General features: G+C 37.3%; 1 protein-coding gene across 1 annotated transcript in view; it reads right to left on the bottom strand.

The window, feature by feature from the left end:
- EEFSEC (eukaryotic elongation factor, selenocysteine-tRNA specific) overlaps positions 1–23,251 on the bottom strand; it is a 322,469-nt gene that overhangs the window by 210,398 nt on the left and 88,820 nt on the right. Inside the window, 1 exon segment of the mRNA XM_051983319.1 lies at positions 9,526–9,733. Within this exon segment, the coding sequence (XP_051839279.1) occupies positions 9,526–9,733 (208 nt within the window).

The following is a 23,251-nucleotide window of genomic DNA, read 5'->3' as shown; positions in this document are numbered from 1 at the left end:
TAAATACTAAAGAAGGGAAAGGGACCTGTATGTGCCAAAATGTTTGTGGTAGCCCTGTTTGTAGTGGCTAGAAACTGGAAAATGAATGGATGCCCATCAGTTGGAGAATGGCTGGGTAAATTGTGGTATATGAATGTTATGGAATATTATTGTTCTGTAAGGAATGACCAGCAGGATGAATACAGAGAGGCTTGGAGAGACTTACATGAACTGATGCTGAGTGAAATGAGCAAAACCAGGAGATCATTATACACTTCAACAACAATATTATATGAGGATCAATTCTGATGGAAGTGGATTTCTTTGACAAAGAGACCTAACAGAGTTTCAATTGATAAATGATGAACAGAAGCAGCTACACCCAAAGAAAGAACATTGGGAAATGAATGTGAACTATTTGCATTTTTGTTTTTCTTCCCAGGTTATTTTTACCTTCTGAATCCAATTCTCCCTGTGCAACAAAAGAACTGTTCAGTTCTGCAAACATATATTGTATCTAGGATATACTGCAACCTATCTAACATATGCTTGCCATCTAGGGGAGGGGGTGGAGTAAGGGAAGGGAAAAATCGGAACAGAAGCGAATGCAAGGGATAAGGTTGTAAAAAAAATTACTCTGGCATGGATTCTGTCAATATAAAGTTATTATAAAATAAAATAAAATAAAATATATTTTAAAAAATTAAAAAAGATTTGAACTCAAAAAAAAAAAAAAAAGAATAAAAATAGGCAATGAAAAACAAAAACAAACAAAAAAAATTTCTTTGGGATATAAGCCCAGTAGTAACATTGCTGGATCAAAGGGTATGCAGTTTGATAACTTTTTGACAATAGTTCCAAATTGCTCTCCAGAATGGCTGGATGTGTTCACAATTCCACCAACAATGTATTAGTGTCCCTGTTTTCCCACATTCCCTCCAACATTCCGCATTATCTTTCTCTGTCATTCTAGCCAATCTGACAGGTGTGTAGTGGTATCTCAGAGTTGTCTTAATTTGTATTTCTCTGATTAATAATGACTTGGAAAAAAATTGTTGGGTAAACTAGGGGAAAAATAATGACTTGGAACATCTTTTCATATGGCTAGAAATAGTTTCAATTTCTTCGTCTGAGAATTATCTATTCATATCCTTTGACCATTTATCAATTGGAGAATGGCTTGATTTCTTATAAGTTAGAGTCAATTCTCTATATATTTTGGAAATGAGGCCTTTAACAGAACTTTTGATTATAAAAATGTTTTCCCAGTTTATTGCTTCCCTTCTAATCCTGTCTGCATTAGTTTTGTTTGTACAAAAACTTTTCAATTTGATAAAATCAAATTTATCTATTTTGTGATCAATAATGATCTCTAGTTCTTCTTTGGACATAAATTCCTTCCTCTTCCACAGGTCTGAGAGGTAAACTACCCTATGCTCTTCAAATTTCTTTATAATCTCATTCTTTATGCCTAGGTCATAACCCATTTTGACCTTATCTTGGTGTACAGTGTTAAGTGTGAGTCAATGCCTAGTTTCTGCCATACTAATTTCCAATTTTCCCAGCAGTTTTTGTTAAATAGTGAATTCTTATTCCAAAAACTGGGGTCTTTGGGTTTGTCAAACACTAGATTATTAAAGTTATTGGCTGTTTTGTCCTTTGAACCTAGCCTATTCCACTGATCAACTAGTCTATTTCTTAGCCAATACCAGATGGTTTTTGAGTAGCTGCTGTCTTAATAGGTTCTAGGATGTTCAAAAGGTATGATTAGGGTCAAAAGACAGAGATGTAATTAGAGAAATACTTTAGTAATTAATGTGAACAACAATCAGCTGAAATATGAGAACATTTGTTACCCTGGGAATCAAAGTACACAGCTGAATCCAAACAACTGTCAACTCTTCCAGGAGAAGGTACATTCCCTTCCTCGACTATAGCCACATCTCTCTCTTGTATTCTCCTCAAAACAGCAGAGTGCTGGACTGAATATTTTTAACACGGTAACAAGGGAACAGATAGGGGAAGTAGCCCATGGCATCTTTTGGACACATAACTTAAACAGAAAACCTCAAATTTATTGTCCAAAACGCTCCAAAAGGGAAGACTAAAAAAGCATGAAAATTGCACCCTCAATTATACCCATTCCATTGTAATCAATCTCTCCCCTCTGACCAGCTCATTTTCCTCAACTTAACAAGTATGTTTGAGCATCTTAAAAAAATGCTTCCTCTTTCTAACATTCCATCTACTGACAAAATTTTCTAGGAAGTAGAATACATTCATTGCCTTACCTTCTCTATGGCTTCCAAATTCTTTGTAATTTAGGTTCTATCTTCTATGCTCCAGACAATGCTTTCAAAAGTCACAATGACTCACCTCCTAAGTGCCAAACCCACAGACTCTCTCTCCTCATCTCTCTGCAATGTCTAACACTATGCCTTCTTTCCTGAAAATTTCTTGAACTCCCCCCTCTCCTTAGTTTCTATCCAGTATTAATCTCTTGAACTCCAGTACCACAATTCCAAGTGCCTGCTGGACATCTCCCCTGAATGCTTCAGCAGTAGTGTCTCAAACTGAAGACACTGAAAAGGGAATTTGCAATATGTCTTTCTTCAAACTTCCCTCATTCTTTTTTGCTTCCAATCACCCATGTTCACAGCCTTGGAGTTATCCTTGACTCCTCCTTCTCCTTTCCCCCTTCCTCATCCCATACAGCATTTCTGAACAAATCCTGTCTATCCCACTTTCATTTCTCTCTCTCTATCCACCCTCCCTTTATTTCTTCTCATGTGGACACCATCCTTGTTGAGACGCTCTTAACCTTTCACCCACTCAACTGTAATAACTTCCTAAGCGGCCTTCTTCCTTCCAGTACCCCTCTTCTTAATGCATTCCTAAAACACAGATATGTCACTCTCCTACTCAAAAACATTTTGTGTTTCTTTATGGCCCTTAAGATAAATGACAAACTCCTTAGCCTGGCATTTAAAGCCATATCTGCCCCCCAAATCTTTCTAGCTTTCTTTCATGTTAGCTTCCTTCATGTATTCTCTAACTTACCAGCTGTTTCTCAAACTCAGCATTCACTTCACCTCTAGCTTTCATACAGGCTATTCTCTTACCTCACCTCCACATCTTATTATTCAGAGATTCCCTCAAGTCTTACCTCAAGCACAGTTTAATGCAAGGGGCTTCTGATCCTCTCAGCTGTTAATGACTGCATATCCTTATCAGTGCATGGTATGATCACACACACATACATACACATCCTTTCAGAAAGGGATTGTTTTCCCCCTCATTTTTGTCACTGATCCAATGCCTTGCACACATAGCAGGCATTTAACAAACCTTGATTTGTTGTATTAAATTGTTGTCAATTTGATCATCATCAGTATGCTCCTCCTGCTCTCCCTTCGTTGTGTCTTTTTTCTCTTCTAATTGCTTCCATATAGAGATTAACTCTTTGTCTTTGGCTCTCCTTTCTTCTCTACCTAAAATTTCTCTCTTAGAAGTCCCTCAAAGGCTTCCATGGTCACTACTATCTTCAACCCTGCCCAACTTTTCATCCAAGAACCAATTTAGCATTTTCAAGCTGCTTGTGCATAAAATCATTTCATTTTCAACACATGTATCCCTAGTGCCTGGAACAATGCCTGCATATTGTAGATACTTAACAAATGCTTGATCAATTAGCTTACTGAATTATATTCAATTGGCCATTAATGGTATATTATTGAAATATTTTGCTATTTACCAGTTTTTCATAGTGTATTTGATTTTTTTTTTCTATTAGATTTTAAAGTGCTATGGGAAAAGGACTGGATTTGAGATCAGAGGACCTGGGTCTGAAGTCCACTCTGCCAGTTAACCAATCAATCAATACTTATAAAGCACCTACTATGTGCCAGGCACTGTGTCAAGTTCTGGAGACACAAAGAAGGTCCTGATGACAGTTCCTGCCATTTTTCTGGTCACATGCCTTCTTTTGGACGTTAGCTTCTTTCTCTATAAAATTAAAGAACTGGATCGAAGGTCCCTTCTAGCTCTAAATGCTAAAACTCTAAGTAGAAGATTCAATGAAGGGGAAAGGGAAAAGTAGAAATGAGAGAGAAGGCATGAAACAATCAGACAGAAAAAGAAACAAGAAAATAAAGGAAAAAAAGGAAAAGAACATGAGAACATGTGCATTTCTGGGGGAAAGACTTTTGATCTAGTTTGTTTCTTCTATAGAAATTATCAAGTACTAATGCAGTATACAAGGTATTTGCTCTGTTTATGGGCCCTATGCCTAAGGCTCTGGGGGACAAAGGAGGATAAAAATGTGCACTGAGAATTCCAACAATTAACCATAAAGCTTTCGGAAATTCAATTATTTTTATCCAAACACTTTTGGGCAATATATTGTAATAAAACATAAACTAATGTTGAACCAGGTGCCTGATGCTTTCCAAAGGCATCATATGTCCTGGTGGGAGCTGGGAGCAGCCTTCACAGCACTGCCAGGCCCGTGAGAAGCACGCCTCGCTACACCTCGAGCACACACGAGCACACCGTGGCAGTCTGGCCTCTAGCAAGCAAAGAGGAAGACGAGCGTGAAAAGGGAACTGGAGTTTATGCTGAGGCTGGGTATTTTTTCCCTTTGGGCAGATTTTCTGCTTTCTGATCCATTTCTGGTAGTGGAAGCATGAAAGGCCCCAACCAGATATGTCATGAAAATGTGAATGGTAAATGCCCAGGGCACCAAAGTCAACGTGAGCCAGACAATGGGTGGGTTCATCCCCTTGCTGTCACCCAACTACCTCAAGAGTGCCCTCTGTGCTAGACTACCTCGTGGCATGTGAATAGTGTTAAGAAAAGCTTAGTAAGCATTTGAACCATCCATCCCTCTCCACCTCAAAAAATCTCGGGTGAGTTTTCAAAGAATTGAGCAGAACGAAAAACCAAATGGTAATCACATCTTAACCCCTTGAAGCAGGAGACAGAAAAAAATTTCAAGTCATGGAAATGATTTACAGTTATTAGTCTTATTGTCTAAGCTCTTTACCAGAAGAAAAAACAACACAAAAAACCACTAGATCACTAGCCTAAAAAGTGAGCCCCCAAAGCACTGCCATTTCATGCCTGCGCATTTTTGCTTCCTTGGTACATCAATTTATGTAATCACTTTATTAAGCATGCAAAAATCTGTATTCTTTAATAGTAGCTAATTTTGCTATTTTTAAAGTTGTTGGTTACATGTGTCATTCCCCCCACAGACACATCCTCCTCCTATATACTTAATTTAATCTGTTATTCCTTATGGTTTCTGCAAACTTCACAAAACAGACAAAAAAAAAATCCTCACCTACTTCTCATTTCTGTGCCCTTGTCCATACCATCCCATTTCACTTCACCATTAAAATCTCAAGCTACTAAAATCTGCTCTTCCTTCAAAGTCCAAGTCAGGTGTCACCCCCTCCATGATAATTCCATGATTAAGATACCCTCAAGCTAGTAATGTTCTCTTGCTCCTCAAATTCAACAAACATTTTTAAAGTAACTACAGTGTTTAGGGTACCATGATAGGTACTAAGATTATAAAAATACAAATGACCTTGAAGGGCACATTCTGCTATGTGCTGATCTTAGACTATTTTGCATTAGTTATTTATATATATGCCACAGACTTTATCCCACTCTCACAAAAGTATATCATCACTCCCAAGCAGAAACTGAAAACTTGGAGTCAAATATTACTAGGCAAGAAAGAGCAGAACAGCAGCTTATTTCGTAAGCCACATGACTTTGTTTTATAGCACCAACTGTACAGGTCAGCAAATGAGCTCAGAGCTCATCAATGGCTTTGAGAATAATATCAGTAGTAACTGTAGTTTAAAATAATTAACACAGTAGGGTTAAGCTCCTGGCTAAGCCGTGTAATCATTTGTTTAGAGCACAAGCATACCTGGCTTAATGCCATGAGTCAGTATCATAAAGACACAATCCAGAGGGATGCCATCACTTCCATATAGATGTCCAATGGCTCCTCAGGGATGGTCCTCTCCTCCCTAGACCTCACAGCTCACTGAACTGTACAAAAATGTTGTCCCTGAAGCCAATGAAAAATGTTGAAAAGAAACCTATTACAGTGCAAGGAAACATGACACCAACAGACCAACCAGGTGTGGAGTCACTCCGTGCCTGCCACGAGGAGCTCCCACTCATCAGGAGAAACAACCCGGACAAACAAGCAGATCGGAGGGAAGGTTGGGGGGGGGGGGGGCCAGGCCCCAAAAGGCCTCGTAGAGGAAGAGGCTTTCCGCTGACCCGGGAAGGAAATTCTAGGAGGGAGAGTGATGACGTTCATTTCCAACAGAGGCAGGGGATGAGGAGCGGTACTGGGGGTGGCCAGGCTGCGCAGGGCCCCGGGGGCACCAGGTCTGCTCAGAGAGCCCGAGAAGGGGCCACAAGGTCTGCTGGCAGTCGGGAGCTCCCGCGGATTTCCAAGCAGGAGATGATGACAACCTTGGGCCTTCTGAGAAGGGCTAAGGAGAAGAGAGAGAAAAGAAAAGGGAGGCAGAGGGCTCCCTTTGCTCTCACACCTGTTTTCTGATTGTGTCTATTATTCTAAATCTATTAGTTCAAGAGAACAGGAGAGTGACTGGGACATAGAGGGACTTAACAAATGCTGACTGACTGATTAATGCAGACTGGACAAGCGAGGTAGGATGGGGAGAAAGGGATGTCAGCAAGGTTGTAGGGGCCTGGAAGGGACACAGATTAAAGGAGTGATCAAAGTGAAATGGGATTGATCCATTCTGGAGCTGGTGAGAGGGGTTATGCAAGGTTATACAACACCTGGTAGAAAAGGGGGCAGAACTTTCACATCTGTGAAAGGGGCAGGTATCTCCAGCCTGCCACAAGGAGCAGACCTAGGCTGGAAGAGCATGGAAAAAAGAAAGGAGATTGAAAACAGGGGTGCTGAGAAGCACTTGTAGAAGTGCTTGCTTTTCCAAGCAAGTAGAAGAGCTGAAAGTCTGTGCCATTTTGTAGCTTTTTATGAGCCAAAGTATAAGTACTGGCAAGGAGTGGAGGGGAAGGGAGGGTCCTCGAGAATATATTTCCTAAAATGTGGATGGTTATTTACATAAGGACTTCTATGGGAAGAACATCAGGAAAGAAAAGACCTGTTCAGAGTATTTTAAAGGATAAGAACAAGATAACATCATGAAAAAAATGAACATTCTTTTTTTTTTTTTCTCAAAAGCATTTTATTTTTCCAAATACATGTAAAGATAGTTTTCAACACATGTTTGGAAAACTCTGTGTTTCACATTTTTCTCCCTTCTTCCCTTACCTGCCCCTCTTGAAGACAAGCAATCTGATATAAGCTAAATATGTGCAATCCTTTCATATTTCCATTTTTGTCATGTTGCACAAGAAAAATCAGACCAAAAGAGAGAAAATCATGAGAAAGAAAAATCAAACAAACAAAAAAAGATGAAAATACTATGCTTTGATCCACATTCAGTCTCCATAGTTCTCTTCAGATGGTATTTTCCATCCCAAGTCTATTGGAATTGTCTTGAATCATCAAGTAATTCTTTATAAACAAAAAAGTTTCATTAATTAGTATACTATTTCATTGCCCAAGTTCTCACAAAGATTGATGGGCAATAATCTGTTTTTTTCCTTTTGCTAGATTTCTTAGTAGGGGAAATATAAGGCTTTAGACATAGAACTAAGCTATCAGGTGATTTGAAGGTGATTCAAAAAGTCACTTTTTCCTATTTATGCTCAATTATAAGTCGATCTGTGTACCCCCCCCCCCCAATTAAAGAACCTAAGGGATTCTGAATGAGTTCAAATAAATAAATAAATAATGACATGAAAGGAAATTTTGCTTAGAATCTATCGACTACTCAGACATGCTTCACACACCCCATTCCTTTGTCCCATTTTTAGGATGTGACACTAAAACTATATTGTGATTTTTAAGTAGAAGTTTAAAGGGTCTGTTCCACCCCTTTCTGACAAGTAAATAAAACTGCAGGGAGATCAAATAACTCACTAAAGAGAAGATATAATTTTTTATCTCCGTTTTTACAGTCTCATATCCACATCCGTTGGAAATAACAAAGTCTGAATTCTCATGCAACATTTATCTAAATGTGTCGATTTTATCAGATTGATGAATTTTGCTAACAAAAGACAGGGCTAGGAAATCTTTTATGACACATTTGGAGCATTCACAGATTCAGAGTTTTAATTTAACCAACTTGAGGATTCTCAGGCAGAGCTGCAGGTGTTGACTCTGAAAAAAAACCACCAATGGGAAGGCATATCAATCTTTATGACAAGACAAACAAAAACACTTCATACTTGTTTGCCCTCCACAGACAGGTTCAAAGGAGAAGCCGAAATGGCAGGATATTGTCTTGATGCTGCACAGAGAAGAGAATGCCTCTCTACCTCTCTGTGACCGCTACTTAGTATTGATCAAAAGGGACTGGTCCAAAAAGGATCACAGAAAATGATAAAACAATGAAGGTTTTCCGACATTGTACAGCTGAGCAAGGGCACCATCCTGACAACATCAGAACAAGTCATTTCTGAAGCTACTAGTTCAATGAAGTGGCTTTACATCCTCTTCCTAACATGGAAGTTCCATCACCTTTAATAGTCTAATCTGTTATTGCTGAGTATTCCTATCTTTTTTAACTGCATAAAATCTCATTTTTCCCAACTTCCATTTTAACCAATCTTTTCTAATCTTAACTGTCAGGAAAAATCACCCATCAGCTTTTGGCTTTCCTGAAGAAGGAACTAGTTAGCACAGAAATGTGTTTTAGAGCTGAAGGAGCCTAGAGATCATACAGTTCTACTGCCTTTAACAAAAATATAAAGTGACTCACAGAATGGGCTAGTGATCTTGCCTAAATTCACAACAAAGGGTGTATTAAAGCCTGTAAAGCCAGAAAAAACCTGCAAACTGACTGTTAAATTTTCAGTGTGGGAATTTAAACACTGCAGAAATTGGCAAATTCTACAAATCAAAGCTTGGCTTGCTTAAATCTAAACTTAAGTGATGGATAAAATGCTAATGATGCAGATTAAATTTAAAGCTATATTGTGTATACATTTTTCTCCTAATGAGACTTATTGACCATGTCAGCGCAACTCTGGGCAACAACAATTTGGTAGCAAACTGGAATCATGCCTCTTAGCCTGTGTTCCTTTCACTACACCATGCTGAAACTCTGAACTGAATTCAAATTCAAAATGTCGCAGCATCTGACACAGGAAGTCTACAAAATTTTAGCTTCAGTTTTTTAGAAATTTTAAGAAATAAAGGGAAAAATTCTAGTGAAAAATATGTACTGAGAGGGCTCTAGCATCTGTCACTAGACATTAAACACACACACACACACACACACACACACACACACACACACACACACTCCAGCAGCATCTTGGATGAGATTATATATGCCCTGTGAATAGCATTAATTTTAGTTCTATTTATTATTATAATAATGATTATTAGCCTATACTTGGCAAACTTACTTTGTGTTCTCTAATGTCTTCTGCATTTTCTTGGTCATCTTGTCAATAGCCGCCTGTCTCTTCTCCTCGGCTAGAAGGTCTATCTTGTTCAGTACCACAATCAGCTTCTGACAAGCAATTTGCCCAATCACCAAGCATTCTGCTGACTGAGTCTGCATTCCTTTAGTCACGTCGATAACTAGCATCATTAAATCAATGATCTGAGCTCCTAGGGGAAGAAAATACAAGGTTAGATGAATGAAAACAGAGGATTGAACTTCCCAGCAAGTTGCTTTAAATGTCCCAGCCCAAGAAGCAGTGTGCTACAGTGGAAAGAGAACTAGATTCAGAGCCAAAGACCTAAATTCAAATCTTTACTACTAAACTTCCTGTAGGACTTTGGGAAAATACTTTTCCTTCCCAAGACCTGTTTCTTCATCTGTCATGTAAATGGATTTATACAAATGACTTCTCAGATTCCTTCTGTCCTAAATTTGTGGCCTATGATCTATAAGATCTATGATCAAGGGTTTTTGTTGCCTCAGTATAAATATAAAAAATGAAATACATTTCTACCAAGGAGTTTCAAAACTTTCAAGACTACATTCCAGATAACTTAGGAAGATATCTAAAAATTGTAGCCAAGGACAGGACAAAGAATCAATCAACCTACAGCACTAGATCCTGAAAATTCATATCCGATATACAAAAGGCAGAGGAAGACCAATAAAGATTATGACTGACCAGGTCAATTACTGTATCAACCAGTTCAATAAAACACAATAAGAAAAATAAAGGATTGTAACCAGGGAACCCGGGCAATAACAAGCAGTGAGAGGACAGAAGATAAATCTTTTTCTCTTTAACATACAGACCTTATGGGGGCAGAGAACCAAAGAGCAGTTTACAGATTTTCTCCCTCAGTGATAAAGAGAATTAGTCCTGTGATGTCACTGGTACAGGGAACTATTAGGTAAGGAAATTCCCTTTACCAATGCAGGTTTGCATCTTCTCTAAGACTTCTTGTCTTCCTAAGTTTTTTAGTCACTGAGTGAAGTGACTTCCATCAAGCCAAAGAAATCACTGTAAGTTAGGGATGGTATTTGAATCTGGGTCTCTTGACTCCAAAAAGAGTTCTCTTTCTGCTACCATGCTGCTGTTGCTCCCTAGGAAGTACAGGACAAAGTTTCCAACCATGGGCCCTGCTTCCTATACTTTCCCAACAACATTAGAAGCAAATGAAGAGGGACAATGAGAAGCCAGAAAACAGCATAATACCCCATCAGAAACACATACTTTTAAGATTCTAGAATCGCAAAAGGAGTTCCCAAGAGAAATAATTTTGGCTGTTTCTGTGACCAAATAGACATGTAGGAACATCTTCACATTGAATAATCATAAAGATTTTGTCTTCTTACAAAATTATTCAGTCACCTTCATAAGATGACCTGGGCAAACTGGTGTCTGATGTTTGGTGGGGATGGCAACAACAGCTGCAAGAATAGCAGGGGCAATGGCAACAACAATAATTATTCATTTGCCTAGCACTTAACAGTGTACAAAGATAAAGAACGCTTCTACAACAGAAAATGCTATTTTCCCCATTATATATAAAGGAGGCGGCCTGAGGGTCAAAGGTCTGAGTAACTGAGTGAGCCACAATATAGGTATCAGAGGCTAAACCGGAACCTCAGTCTTCTAACTCCAAAGTGCTTTTCTCCACAGGCTTGGTAGTATACACACAAAATTATCCCAAACATACCCTTCTGCAGATGGGAAAATTTCTACGAAGTTAAAAAAAAAAAAAAAAAAAAGTGCTTTAAACAGCTGCATACTTTGCCCTGTCAGAGACAAGAAAAGGAAAAACTACAGAAGAGCTTCTCATCTCCATGGGTGACATCTGGGAGCAGCCTGCCCTCTTTTCATGGGGCCCTTTTGAATTTGGCAGTGATACTGCTTCTTTGGCTAGGGAGTACTGGCCCAAGATAGAATTTAAGATTCATGATAAAAAGGAAAATGAAAAAACAATAAATGAAACTAAGACTAGCTTTCAATTGGCTGATCTGTCCATAAGAAGTCCTTTCACTTCTCAGTGATCTAAACAACTTTCTTAAGTTTTAGAGAAAGTGCAGACCTGTGCTGATAAAGGGACTTTCCTAATGCAAGGGTTCCCTATAATAAGCTGATTTTATATCTGTATTTTAAAGGAAGGAGTAGGAAAAAAGAAATGGAATAAATTGTAGAGCTTGAAAGAAATGCTAGACGATGGCTGTCTAGAAGGTTTTATCCTGTAATCAATTAGCTGTGTAGGTTACAGAAATGAGGATTGAGACATGGATTTAACTTCCCTAATAACTAGAAATTAGCTTAATGCAAGCTCATGGCCAAAGACTTCAACTTCCTCCTTCACATTATAAACATGTTCTATTGGTTACACAGGACTATAGTATAAGTAGCTCTGTGCTACCTACCAACCATTGGAAAAACAATGCAGCAACGAGAACAACTTGCATTTATTTCTAACAGTTAATAACTGCAGTATTAAACCTATTTTATGAATTGGAAAACTATATCCGGGAGTTTACGTGACTGACCAATAATCAAACAGCTAGAAGTGACCAAAACAGGCCTCAAATTCAAATCTTCTGCTTCCAAATTTGGAGTTCTTTTTCTCATACTCTGTTGTTCATCATGCTGATGATAGACCAAAGCTTAGTATATTTATCTACAAAAAAGAATAAACACTTTCTTTTTTATATGAAACTACAGGTTTAGGATACAAAAACTAAAAATGATAACTATAATAGAAGAAAAACTGACTGGAGGCTCTTTACTTTAGGTGGTACTGACCCAAAATTATATTAATGCTGGATTCAGAGGACCTGGGATTAAGCTCTGACTCAGGCCACTCATTATAGGACCCTAAGCAAACCACTTCTAAATGTGTTTCTTCACCTGTACGACAGAGATAACATTTGTACCATTTAGTTCATAAGACTACTATGAGGAAAGTACTTCAATAACTGTAAAGTTCTATAAAAATGTGAGCCATTATTATCTAAGACATAGCCAAGTAACGGGAATGAGTAAAAAGGACCTTGGGGTGGGGAGCCCCAAAATAATACTTATTCTTATTATACTGATAATGATAAAATTCATTAGCTTTGAAAGCAATTTCTCTTACATGGTCTCATATGCTCCCAACGATAGAACTGTAGGTGGCCAAAATTCTTATCCCTATTTTAGTAATGAGGAAAGTGAGCTCCTAAGAGATTAAGGGCTCACAACCAGGAATGAAGCAAAGGCCACAGAAGGCACACTCAGCATCAACTGGCCCTTCTACAAGGTGAGTGAGAGACACATGTTGTCACAAGCTCAGTGAGCTGGCTTCATAATGTAGAACATGTTCTCTTTATCCAATGGGAAAGGGGAGCACGGGCAGCAGAGAGAAGGAAAATTGGGTAAAAGGAAAAACATGGGAACATAACATAACACAGATACAAGAACCATAAAAGAAAAAAAAATTGGTTCAGGATAGGGGCAAATTGTCCTTGAAGTATGAGATCTTTTAAAGACAATGTTCATAATGAAAATGACTCACCAACAAAAAGGCTAAGCTATGTTTAGAAGAGTGTTTAAGAAGGTAGAGAAGTGTGCAAAACATTTTTAAAAATTTTCCATCAAAAACAAAAGTTTCATCATTTTAACTGGTAAAATTCACTGGAAAATTTACGTAGATAAAATACTACATTTCCTGATGAGGCCAAATAAAGGAAGTATTATCATATTCCTACCTCATTGCTTTCAAAACAAAAAACAATATATATGCCTTGAGCAAATACCAACAAATTCCTATATTCTCCTCCATTCAGAGGTTCACCCTACAAAATGCCTACATTTACTTACAATTCATGCTCAAAGCACCATCAGAACTCAAAAGCAGCTGCTGACTCAGAGTCAAGGGCATGGTTTATTAATTTGCCTAAATGTCCTACATACTTGGACCAACACAAACAAGTGCTAGGAATCATCTGATCTCCCATCTTCATTAACTTTGGCCTGGAATATAGAGCACCTCTTGCAGGCTCCTCTACTTAACTTCTTTCAAGAATATATTCAAAAGGGAAGTCATATCTGAAGCAAGGTAAAGCCATTCCATATGAGGAAGAATAGAGCTAAAATGCCAATCCAATATGCCCAGACCTTTCAGAGGTGACAAGTATTTCCAGTAGTCACTAGTAGCAGTTTAACCATCAAGAATATACTGAACAGACAATATGAAATAGGCTCTATCAAAAACAACCTGACACAGATTAGGCCTGTTAAAAACAGAGTTTCTTTACTTATTTAAAATCAGCTTCTTTTCCCCACCACTAAAATTTCTCATTTGCACATAAAATTAACTAGCTATGCCCAGCCTTCTCCTGCTGGTTCAAGGGGAATGACTCGTACACTTAATATACTTAAGAGGATCTCACATCTTCTTTCTGTTGGAATCCTAAACTTAGGAAATATAACTGACAGACAAATGAAGATAAGTGCTAATATACCCAAGCACTCAGGAACCTTATCAAGATATCTACAAGAGACATTCATTAAGGATAACACATATCTTTGCTCCAAAGGATGGCATTCTAAAGCTGATCCCATGTAGCACCATTGCTCAATGACTTCTAAGAGAACCAAAGGTCATCATGACTTAACAAAACGGTCCCTAAAACTGGAACACAACTGGAAACTTCGGGTCAGCTTCAGTGAACCACAGGCTGCTTTCTGCTCTCAGTTCATCTATTTTTTTCCACCAAACTTTTGATCAGAGGAACAAGGAAGTGACACAAGTGTCCCCCTCTCTTTTCTTTCAAATCCCCAGTATTTCCACTAAATGAATAGACAGTCTCTCTCCTAATTCCCACGAACCCAGAGTAGGAAATCATTCTTAAACTAGAGAGCATGGGTGAGTGAGTGGGTGGGAAATGCAGTACAAAAAAAAATGAGTTACAAATGACCTTCTATATTTTTCAACCTATCAGAATTTTTCATCTCGTTGTATTGACTACAGAATCCTTTAAAGATACAGCAGGATCATTATCACAAGGTTAAAGTTTCTCCCATACTTTTTAAAAATTATAAATCCCCAATTCTGTGAGTTCTGTATCTCAATTATACCCAAAATAAAAAGAAATGTACAAAGGCTAAATTTTGGTAAACTCTTAAGTATGACAACTTATCTGTGAATGTTCAACTATCCTTTTGTTGCTCAAAAAAAGTTCCTTTAAGTAGTTTTTGAGATATCAAACATTAAAACTTTGGACTCTCTTTTAAAAGAACTTCCAACCTGAAATGATTTTAGACAGGAGGATGTTTGACTCAAATCTACAGGTAGTCTATAGTAGTGAGGGAGGATGTTACAGCTATTATTTATGAAAAAAAAAAAAAACCTGGAAAAATGTTTTTACATTATTAACTATAAAGTGCATGTTTCCCATTAGTATAGAATCCTGGTAGCATTTTCAAGTCTGTGGGCATTCTAAAATGCAGAGTAATTCCACAAGATTCTAAGAGTGTATATTTTTGTATTTCCTTTTCAGTCATCTTAAACTAGAATCTCTTGATTGCTTATGACTGATGGTTAATTTGAGTAATTTCTAAAATCTGTTTCTCAAACATTTAAATTTAGTACTCCATAGCCAGAAACAATACAAACTAACTGATGAAAAGTATCCAGTGCTAATTATCCATTTAAATTTGACCAGTGAGATATAACAGACTAATCTGAACACCAAGATAATTCTTCCCATTCTTTGATCATTCACACTTTCAAGAGCAGCAAAGTTGAGAATGATGTAAAAACAGACATAAATAGCAAAAGAACACTGATCTGGAACCCACTTTTTAAATAGGCACCAAAAGGAGTCTTCGGCTGGCATTAAAAAAAAAAAAAAACCTAGAATCTTTCTATTTGCTATTCTAGTACAAAGTATAAACAATGAAAATGTCATGGGAAGTTGGAAAGTCAACAGCTTTATCGAGTAAAGAGCTACTGCTTCAATTATATAAAAGGATTCAGAGGTGTTTCCATGAAACACTTTTCTCTGGCTAAAAGCTCAGGAGCACAGCATTCACCTGACCACCTCCAAAGCTCCTGGATGATCCAGTCCTTAATGGACAATATCATACCTTCTACACAACAATGTTCAAGTGTGTAGATTGTCCACACAATCTCAAGTGTGTTGAGAGCTCCTCCTGCCAGCTTAATGGAGGCTCTGAATACTGAATTATCTATTGATTACATGAGGAAGGTGCATATTACAATGGAACACAAAGCTCAAATGCTATTTTCCTTTACCTTTCTTTACTCAAATACCCTTCCTGAAATGCTCTGTGTAAATCCAATTCAGTGGACAGGGAAAGCTACAAAATTAATTATCGTTCTCTAATTCATTTAGCTTGTGAATTATTTTCATAGATATATATGAGGTTTAAAAAAAAATGTAAAGCTAGACTAGATCCCTTGGAATCCTATTCAAATCCAGGACTATGAAATGGGAAAACTTGTGTGTATGTGTATATGTGAGTGTGTCTGTGTCTGTGTATCTCTCTTGTGTCTTATACTACCCCCAGGAGTGCTGTTTTCCAATGCATTCTCTCGTACCCAACTGATACCTTCTACATGCCTTTACAGGAGCTAATTTCTGATTGTCAGGGTCAAAAATATATAGGAATTTGGAAACTAGAAGGAAACCAGCCATCGTACCATAAGATGTAGATCTTATAATTTGCCCAGAACATTCTCAGTCTATATATGTGGAAACTGCAATAGAATAAGATTGAAGTCCACTGCCATGAAATTGATTACAAAATGGGACAAGAATCCAGTTTCCTGATTCCGTGTCAGTGTTTCCATTATACTATCTTCTCAAGAAAGCACTAAATAAAATCCCAAAATCCCCAAACTCAGCTTTTATTAGAGCTGTAAGTAGCAAAATTGCCCAAATAGTAGTGTCCCTCTCCCTTCCCTTGCCCTTCTATCTTAACTAAATAAGTAACGAACAGCCAAAGTACAATGTTGCAAAAGAGAGAAAGATGAAAAGGAAAAAAAGTTGAGGAAAAAACCCAAAATAATTATTATTATTGGACTTACTAAAGTGAAATCCAAAGTTACATCTGAGTACGCCTGGCTCATCTCCTTTGGAGACATTAGAATAATGTTAGTGACCTTAGAAGGCTCAACACCAGTACCAAGACACCACCCCTGAACCAGGCCTGTGGATGCAGAAGGGGCACAGGGGCAGGGGCACACGCAGCACACATTCACACCAAACGCTCCAGGATTTTACACAGCTCTGGTGTGAACAAGAGCCAAGGACAATGAAGCTGCCTCTGCCACCTTGAGCATATGTCAGGCGGAGGCAATGCCTGGAGGCAGCGACCTGTTTGTGGTACAGGGCAGGGGAAAAACAACTATGTTACACCCATGATTGCCCCCAAATTCCTGTTCCCTGACTCAGCAACATCATGATTAGGCCTAAACCCCCAAAGAGATCAAAGAAAGAGGAAAAGAACCCACATGTTCTTCCCCAGAAAGTCCTCACCACCAAAGACCTTGGCACAATCAAATGACTCAACATTAGAAACTGATAGGAGGTTATTGGTGGAAATGACAGTAAAGAAGCAGGACTATCTGCTTTGCTGATGCTTCCTAGGAACCATGGAACCTTCCTATTTGTTTTACTGCTGAAACTTCTCAAATATGCTATCTTCCCCATTAGAATAGGAGCTCCTGGAGAGCACAGATTGTTTGACTTTTCTACTCTTAGCATAGCATAGCATTTTGTAAATAGTATTTATGAATAAAGTCCTTTTTTTCCTTCATTCATATGCACAAAAATGTTTATGCCAGCTCTTTTTATGTAAGTGAAGAATTGGTAACTAGAGAGGTGCTCATACACTGGAGAATTGCTAAACAAATTATAATATGGGATCGTAACAGAATATTATTATACTACAAGAAATGATGACTTGGACAGTTTCACGGCAAGATTCATATGAACTGATAAAGAGTGGAGTGAGTAAAATCATGATAATAATTCATACAAACATCATAAAGACAAATATACATACATATATATTTTTATATATTTATATACACAGAGACAGACAGAGAGAGTGACGGAGAGAAGAGAGAGTAAGAAAGAGAGAGCTAATGAAGTCTTTTTGTTCTTAACTGCATATTTGTTGTAAGAGTTTTGTTTTCCTTTCTTTCTTTCTTTTTTTTTTTTTTTTTTTTTGCTGAGACTTGCCCAGGGTCACACAGCTAGGAAGTATTAAGTGTCTGAGATCAAATTTGAACTCAGGTTCTCCTGACTTCAGGGCTGGTACTCTATCCACTGCGCCACTTAGCTGCCCCACTTTCCTTTCTTTTTCAAAGGGAAGGGAAGATGAGAAAAAGGGGAAATGTATTTTTTGTTCATTAAAAATTTTTTATTTAATTTAAAAAGCAATCACAGGTTTCTAGAATGAACGTGCCCTATTTTACATAATAGTGCTTTCTTAAGGCTTCTTTTTGCTTGAAAATTCATTATGGGGTTACAACTTTCTACTACTGTAAATAAAAAGTTTTTGTAAATTGAAGGTACGGCACTTTGAGACTTAGAAAGCACTCTTCACAGAGTATCTCATTTGATCTTCACAATAACCTGTGGAGGAGATGCTATCATTCTCCCTATTTCAAAGATGAGTGAACTTGGCTAGGATCACAGAGCTAGGCAACTAGCTGAGACAGCATTCGGCTTCAGGTCTTCTCAATCCCAAGTCCCACTCTTCTATTTCTCAGGAGGCAGTGCCTTCTGCCTGCTAAGCACCTAAACACAAATGCTTGTGGAGGACAACAGAACTCAGTCTTCGGCACAGAGAGGGATGAAATCGCTGAAAGAGAACTTACACTCCTGTGAGAATACCTGGAGTCAGGCCATCCTGACTTAAGACCCTTTTGGGATCCCCATTACAAAGAAGTGCTGTGATAGTCATCAGAGCCAGATGGGACCTCGGGGCCATACTGACAAGCGGCTGTCCTACTTCTGCTGGGAGATCTCCAAGCCCAAATGGGACTCCCAACTTTGACTTCTGGGGGCCACTCTGCTATGCTAAGAATAGCCAAGGATCTCCGCTGAAGAGGGAGGTCTTGAGTTGGGCCTTGAAGGCTCATAAAAATTCAATCCTTAGGTGGAGGAGGATGAATTAACATTCCAGGGAAGGAGAATAGTGTAAGAAAAGGCAGACAAGAAGGTGAGGCAGGAAGGCAGCAAACCACACTCACAAGGACAATGGCAAGAGTTAGAAAGCTTCAAGTACAGCAGCAGTGGAAAATTAATTTAAAAGGGTGTCTGAAGTTGGAGGGTAAGGGCCCTTGGATGCCAGATTAAGGAAACCAACCTTGATTTCACAGTTCATAGGAAGCCCTTGAAGAGCTCTGAGCTGCTGTCGCTGTTTGTCTCATGGTCTCGAAGAGAACCACATCAGGAAGGAATGTCATGAGAACCAAGAGAACTGGGTTGGAGGAAGGGAGGGAATGCAAAGTCAGGAGCCCACTTTTTCCTTGGAGCCTTCTGGTTCCAGTGACTAGACATAGATCAGGACAACTGGAGATGGCCCTGGATGCCAACATAAATTGGCAGGGGGAAACACTGGCCCTTTAAGCTAAGGTCTTTCCCAGGCCTCAGTTTGTCTGAGGTAATGCTTTTGAGCACAGAGTAACAAGAGAGGTGTTTTGGGAATCTGAAAGAAATAGAAAAGATGTACTAAAGTCTTCCTTACTATTCACAAAACATACAGAGTCACAAGTACTTCTGATTTAAAAAAACAAAAACCTGAATAGGTTAAGTACACAAGACACAACTGTCAATGACTACAATAACCTAGTGTTTGACAAAGTGAAAGACAATAACTTCTGGGATGAGAACTCATTATTTGACAAAAATTGCTGGGAAAATGAAAAAAAAAAAAGTATGGCAGAAACTAGGCATTGACCAACACTTGACACCTTATAATCAGATAAAATAGGTTCATGATTTAGACATACAGAGTGATTCCATAAGCAAATTAGTAGAGCAAGAAATAGTCTACAAAGAAGAGAGGAATTTATGGCCAAAGAACTAGAGAACATTATGAAATGCAAAATGGATAATTTTGATTACATTAAGTTAAAATGGTTTTGTACATACAAAGCCAATGCAACCAAGATTAGAAGGGAAGCAGAAAGCTGGGGGAAATTTTTTTATAGCCAATGTTTCTGATAAAGGTTTCACTTCTAAAATATACAGAGAATTAATTCAAAATTTATAAGAATACAAATTGACAATTGACAAATAATCAAAGAATATAAATTTTCAGATGAAGAAATTAAAACCATCTATAGTCTTTTGACAAAATGCTCTAAATCATTATTGATTAGAGAAATGCAAATTAAGACAACTTTGAGGTACTATCTCACACTTCTCAAATTGGCTAAGTTGACAGGAAAAAATAATGATAAATGTTGGATGGGATGCTGGAAAAATGGAACACTAATACATTGTTGGTAGAGTTGTGAAATGATCCAACCATTCTGGAAAGCAATTTGGAATTGTGCCCAAAGGAATTTGTATTCCAAAGAGATAATTTAAAAAGGAAAAGGACCTATATATGCAAAAATATTTTTAACAGCTTTTTTTGTAGTGGCAGAGAACTGCAAATTGAGTGGATACCCATCAGTTGGGGAATGCCTGGATATATGGAAACTGATTGTGGAATGAGAATAAAGCATAGTATTTTCACCTTTTTGTTTGTTTTTCTTTCTACTGTTTTTTTTTTTTCTTTCTGTCTGATTTTTTTTGAACAACATGACAAATATGGAAATATGTTTAAAAGGACTGTGAATGTTTAATCTATAGCAGATTGCTTGCTCTCTTGGGAGGGGGGAAGAAAAATTATAACAGAAAGTTTTACAAAAATGAATGTTGAAAACTATCTTTACATTTAGTTGGAAAAATAAAATACCATTGAATACCAAAAAAAATAAAAAAATAAAAACAAAAACTCACATGTACTTCTTCATAGATAAGTGGGAAAGTAAGAGTTTTTAAGACAAGTCAGAACAAATATCTTTACCTTTCTGGACAGAAGATGAAGGATAGGTACTGAAATGGTACCACCCTTTCAAATGCCGTGCACAAAGTGGCAGACAAGCAGGGGGAGAATATCTCACTAAGTGTGAGCTAACTACAGGGACATATTTACATAATGAGGCAGGAAGCCAGGTATTGTTTTAACTTGTATCAAAGAAGACAGAATCCCTTTTAAACATCCCAAGCAGACTATATTCATGCAAGTAGGGAAACTTATTCGGTAAAATTATTAGAAACTAAAAGAAAAGGGAATTCTATGAAGGGTTCTTTGTTTTTCCTGAGTAGTAGTGGTCACAGGAGAAATTAATAAAGAAACTTCAATTTCCTATCTATAGTTAAATGATCTTCAATAATTCAACAATAAAGAACACTAATTTGGGAATTTTTAAATGCTTCAGTATAAAAGTAGAGGAAAAAATATGATTTTAACTAGAGTCATTGATCTACCTACAGACAGGAGTAGGGAGCTAAAAAAAATTAATAAAAGTTTTCAAATATTAAAAAGGCAGAGGAGAAACTATAACCAAATACACACACACACACACACACACACGTGTGTGTGTGTGTGTGTGTGTGTGTGTATAAAATAAAAGTCATCAGGTACTTAGAAGAGATTGTACACATAATAGTATTATGAATATCTAACTAGAAATTAGATACTCCGAATGTGTACGTGAGCAAGAAAAAAATGAAAGAAGAGATCATCAAGAAAAACTTCACTATCAAATCATCCATTTTTTCAATTCTAGAGTCGTCCATGAATTTCTATGGGTTGTTGGATCAACTTTAGAAAATGAAAAAGGGCAAAGAGAAGGGCTAAAAAGAAGCACCCATTTCACTTTCTGAAAATAAAGATTAGAGGAGATTATAGACTCTTAGAGCTGGAAACAATTTTTGAAATCAATTTAATCAAACCCTCACTGTGAAACAGAGGGGTCAAACATGAGGATGTGGCCTGCAATACTCCCTGAACTAGATTAAAATGTAATTGGGAAATAGTTAACAAAATAAATAAAAATACAATAAAACAAATATTAATAAAACAAACATATTAAATTTTAAAATTAAATCAATATGCAGCCCACAGGGACCTTTATGTTTAATAGTTCTGATTTCTGATTGACACCACTACTCTAGTACACTGGTTCTCTGCTTGAGAACCTCAATGATCCAGACAATAAGGAAATGAAAGAAAATGAAGAAACCCAGGAAAAAAAATGAGAATTATGTTTCCAGAAGAGGAACAAGAGCGACAAGAAACAAAACCAAGAGATAGTTCATGTAATAATCAAGAAAATAAATAAACATGAACAAGACAGTAGGCAAATAAAGTCACTAAATGACAATCAAAAAAGGAGATTGTGATTAAAAAAATAATAATTTTTAAAAAAGAGAAAGATAGGCAGGTGGCATAGTCTAGAACCAGGGGCGTGAAATCAAGAAGACCTGAGTTCAGGACCCTATGTAAGCATTTGGCAAGTCATTTAATTGCTCCTAGCCTGTTTCCTCACTTGCAAAACAAAGGGATTCTGAGGCTTGAGTTTTCTTTCAGCTCTAAATCAAGGGTTCTATAATTTTACTAAATTCCTTGTAGCCATATCCACAATGTTCATAATTCTGAGCAAACTATATTTCATATGGTACAGATTGAGAATTCAGCATTGACTCGATGGATAGGCTCTCAAAGGAAAAGATCCCTAAGCACAAGACCTGAACCAATAAACAGTTGTCCAATGGTCAACTAGAGATGGAAGACTAGCACTTAGGAGATAGAAGAGCTTTGACTATATAGATAACTCTGCTAATCATAAGTACAGTGATGACAACTGAACCCATAGAAAATAAGATCATCGATATTTAGAATAATGAGACAGACTATTGTCTGGGGACAGATACCCAGGTATACCCAGAGATAGCAGGTAAGACATGGATGATGACACAGCAAAGGAAAGTAAAAACTTAATTCCCACTTCAAACTTTTTATTAGAGGTTCAAAATTCTTATTAGAATAATAAGGGCAAAAATCTGTCTCCCAAAATTGGACCTAAAAATCACTTATTTGATTCCTTCCTTTTCCTCCACATCTGGTCACCAAGTCTAGTCATTTTGTTCTTTTTTAAAATTTAAACTTTCTTTTTCATTTAACATGATTGTATAATGATTAACTATGGATTTGGTTCTTCTCAATGGTTCAATGATCCAATAAACTTTAGATAGAAAATGCCATTTGCATCCAGAAAGAGAACTATGGAGATTGAATACAAATTGAATACAACACATTTTATGTTCACTTTTTTTTTCTGTTCTTTTTTCACCTTGTGGTTGTTCCCTCTTGTTTCAATATAATTCATAAAGAATGTGTATTTTAAAAGGTTACTTACTATACATGCATAATCAGAAACAAATAAAACACTTTTTAAGAAAACTTTTTTGAATATGACATATTACCTTACCCTATGAAATAGCTGATTTATTGTTTAGTTAAAACTGAAATCGTGTCCAACTCAAGACTCCATTTTAAGTTTTTTTTAAGCAAAGATAATTAGAATGGTTTGCCATTTCCTTCTCTAGCTCATTTTATAAAT

Source organism: Antechinus flavipes, chromosome 1 (genome assembly GCF_016432865.1).
Source record: "Antechinus flavipes isolate AdamAnt ecotype Samford, QLD, Australia chromosome 1, AdamAnt_v2, whole genome shotgun sequence".
NCBI lineage: Eukaryota > Metazoa > Chordata > Mammalia > Dasyuromorphia > Dasyuridae > Antechinus > Antechinus flavipes.
The sequence above is the reverse complement of the archived record's forward strand: the minus strand, read 5'-3'. Positions and strand labels throughout refer to the sequence as shown.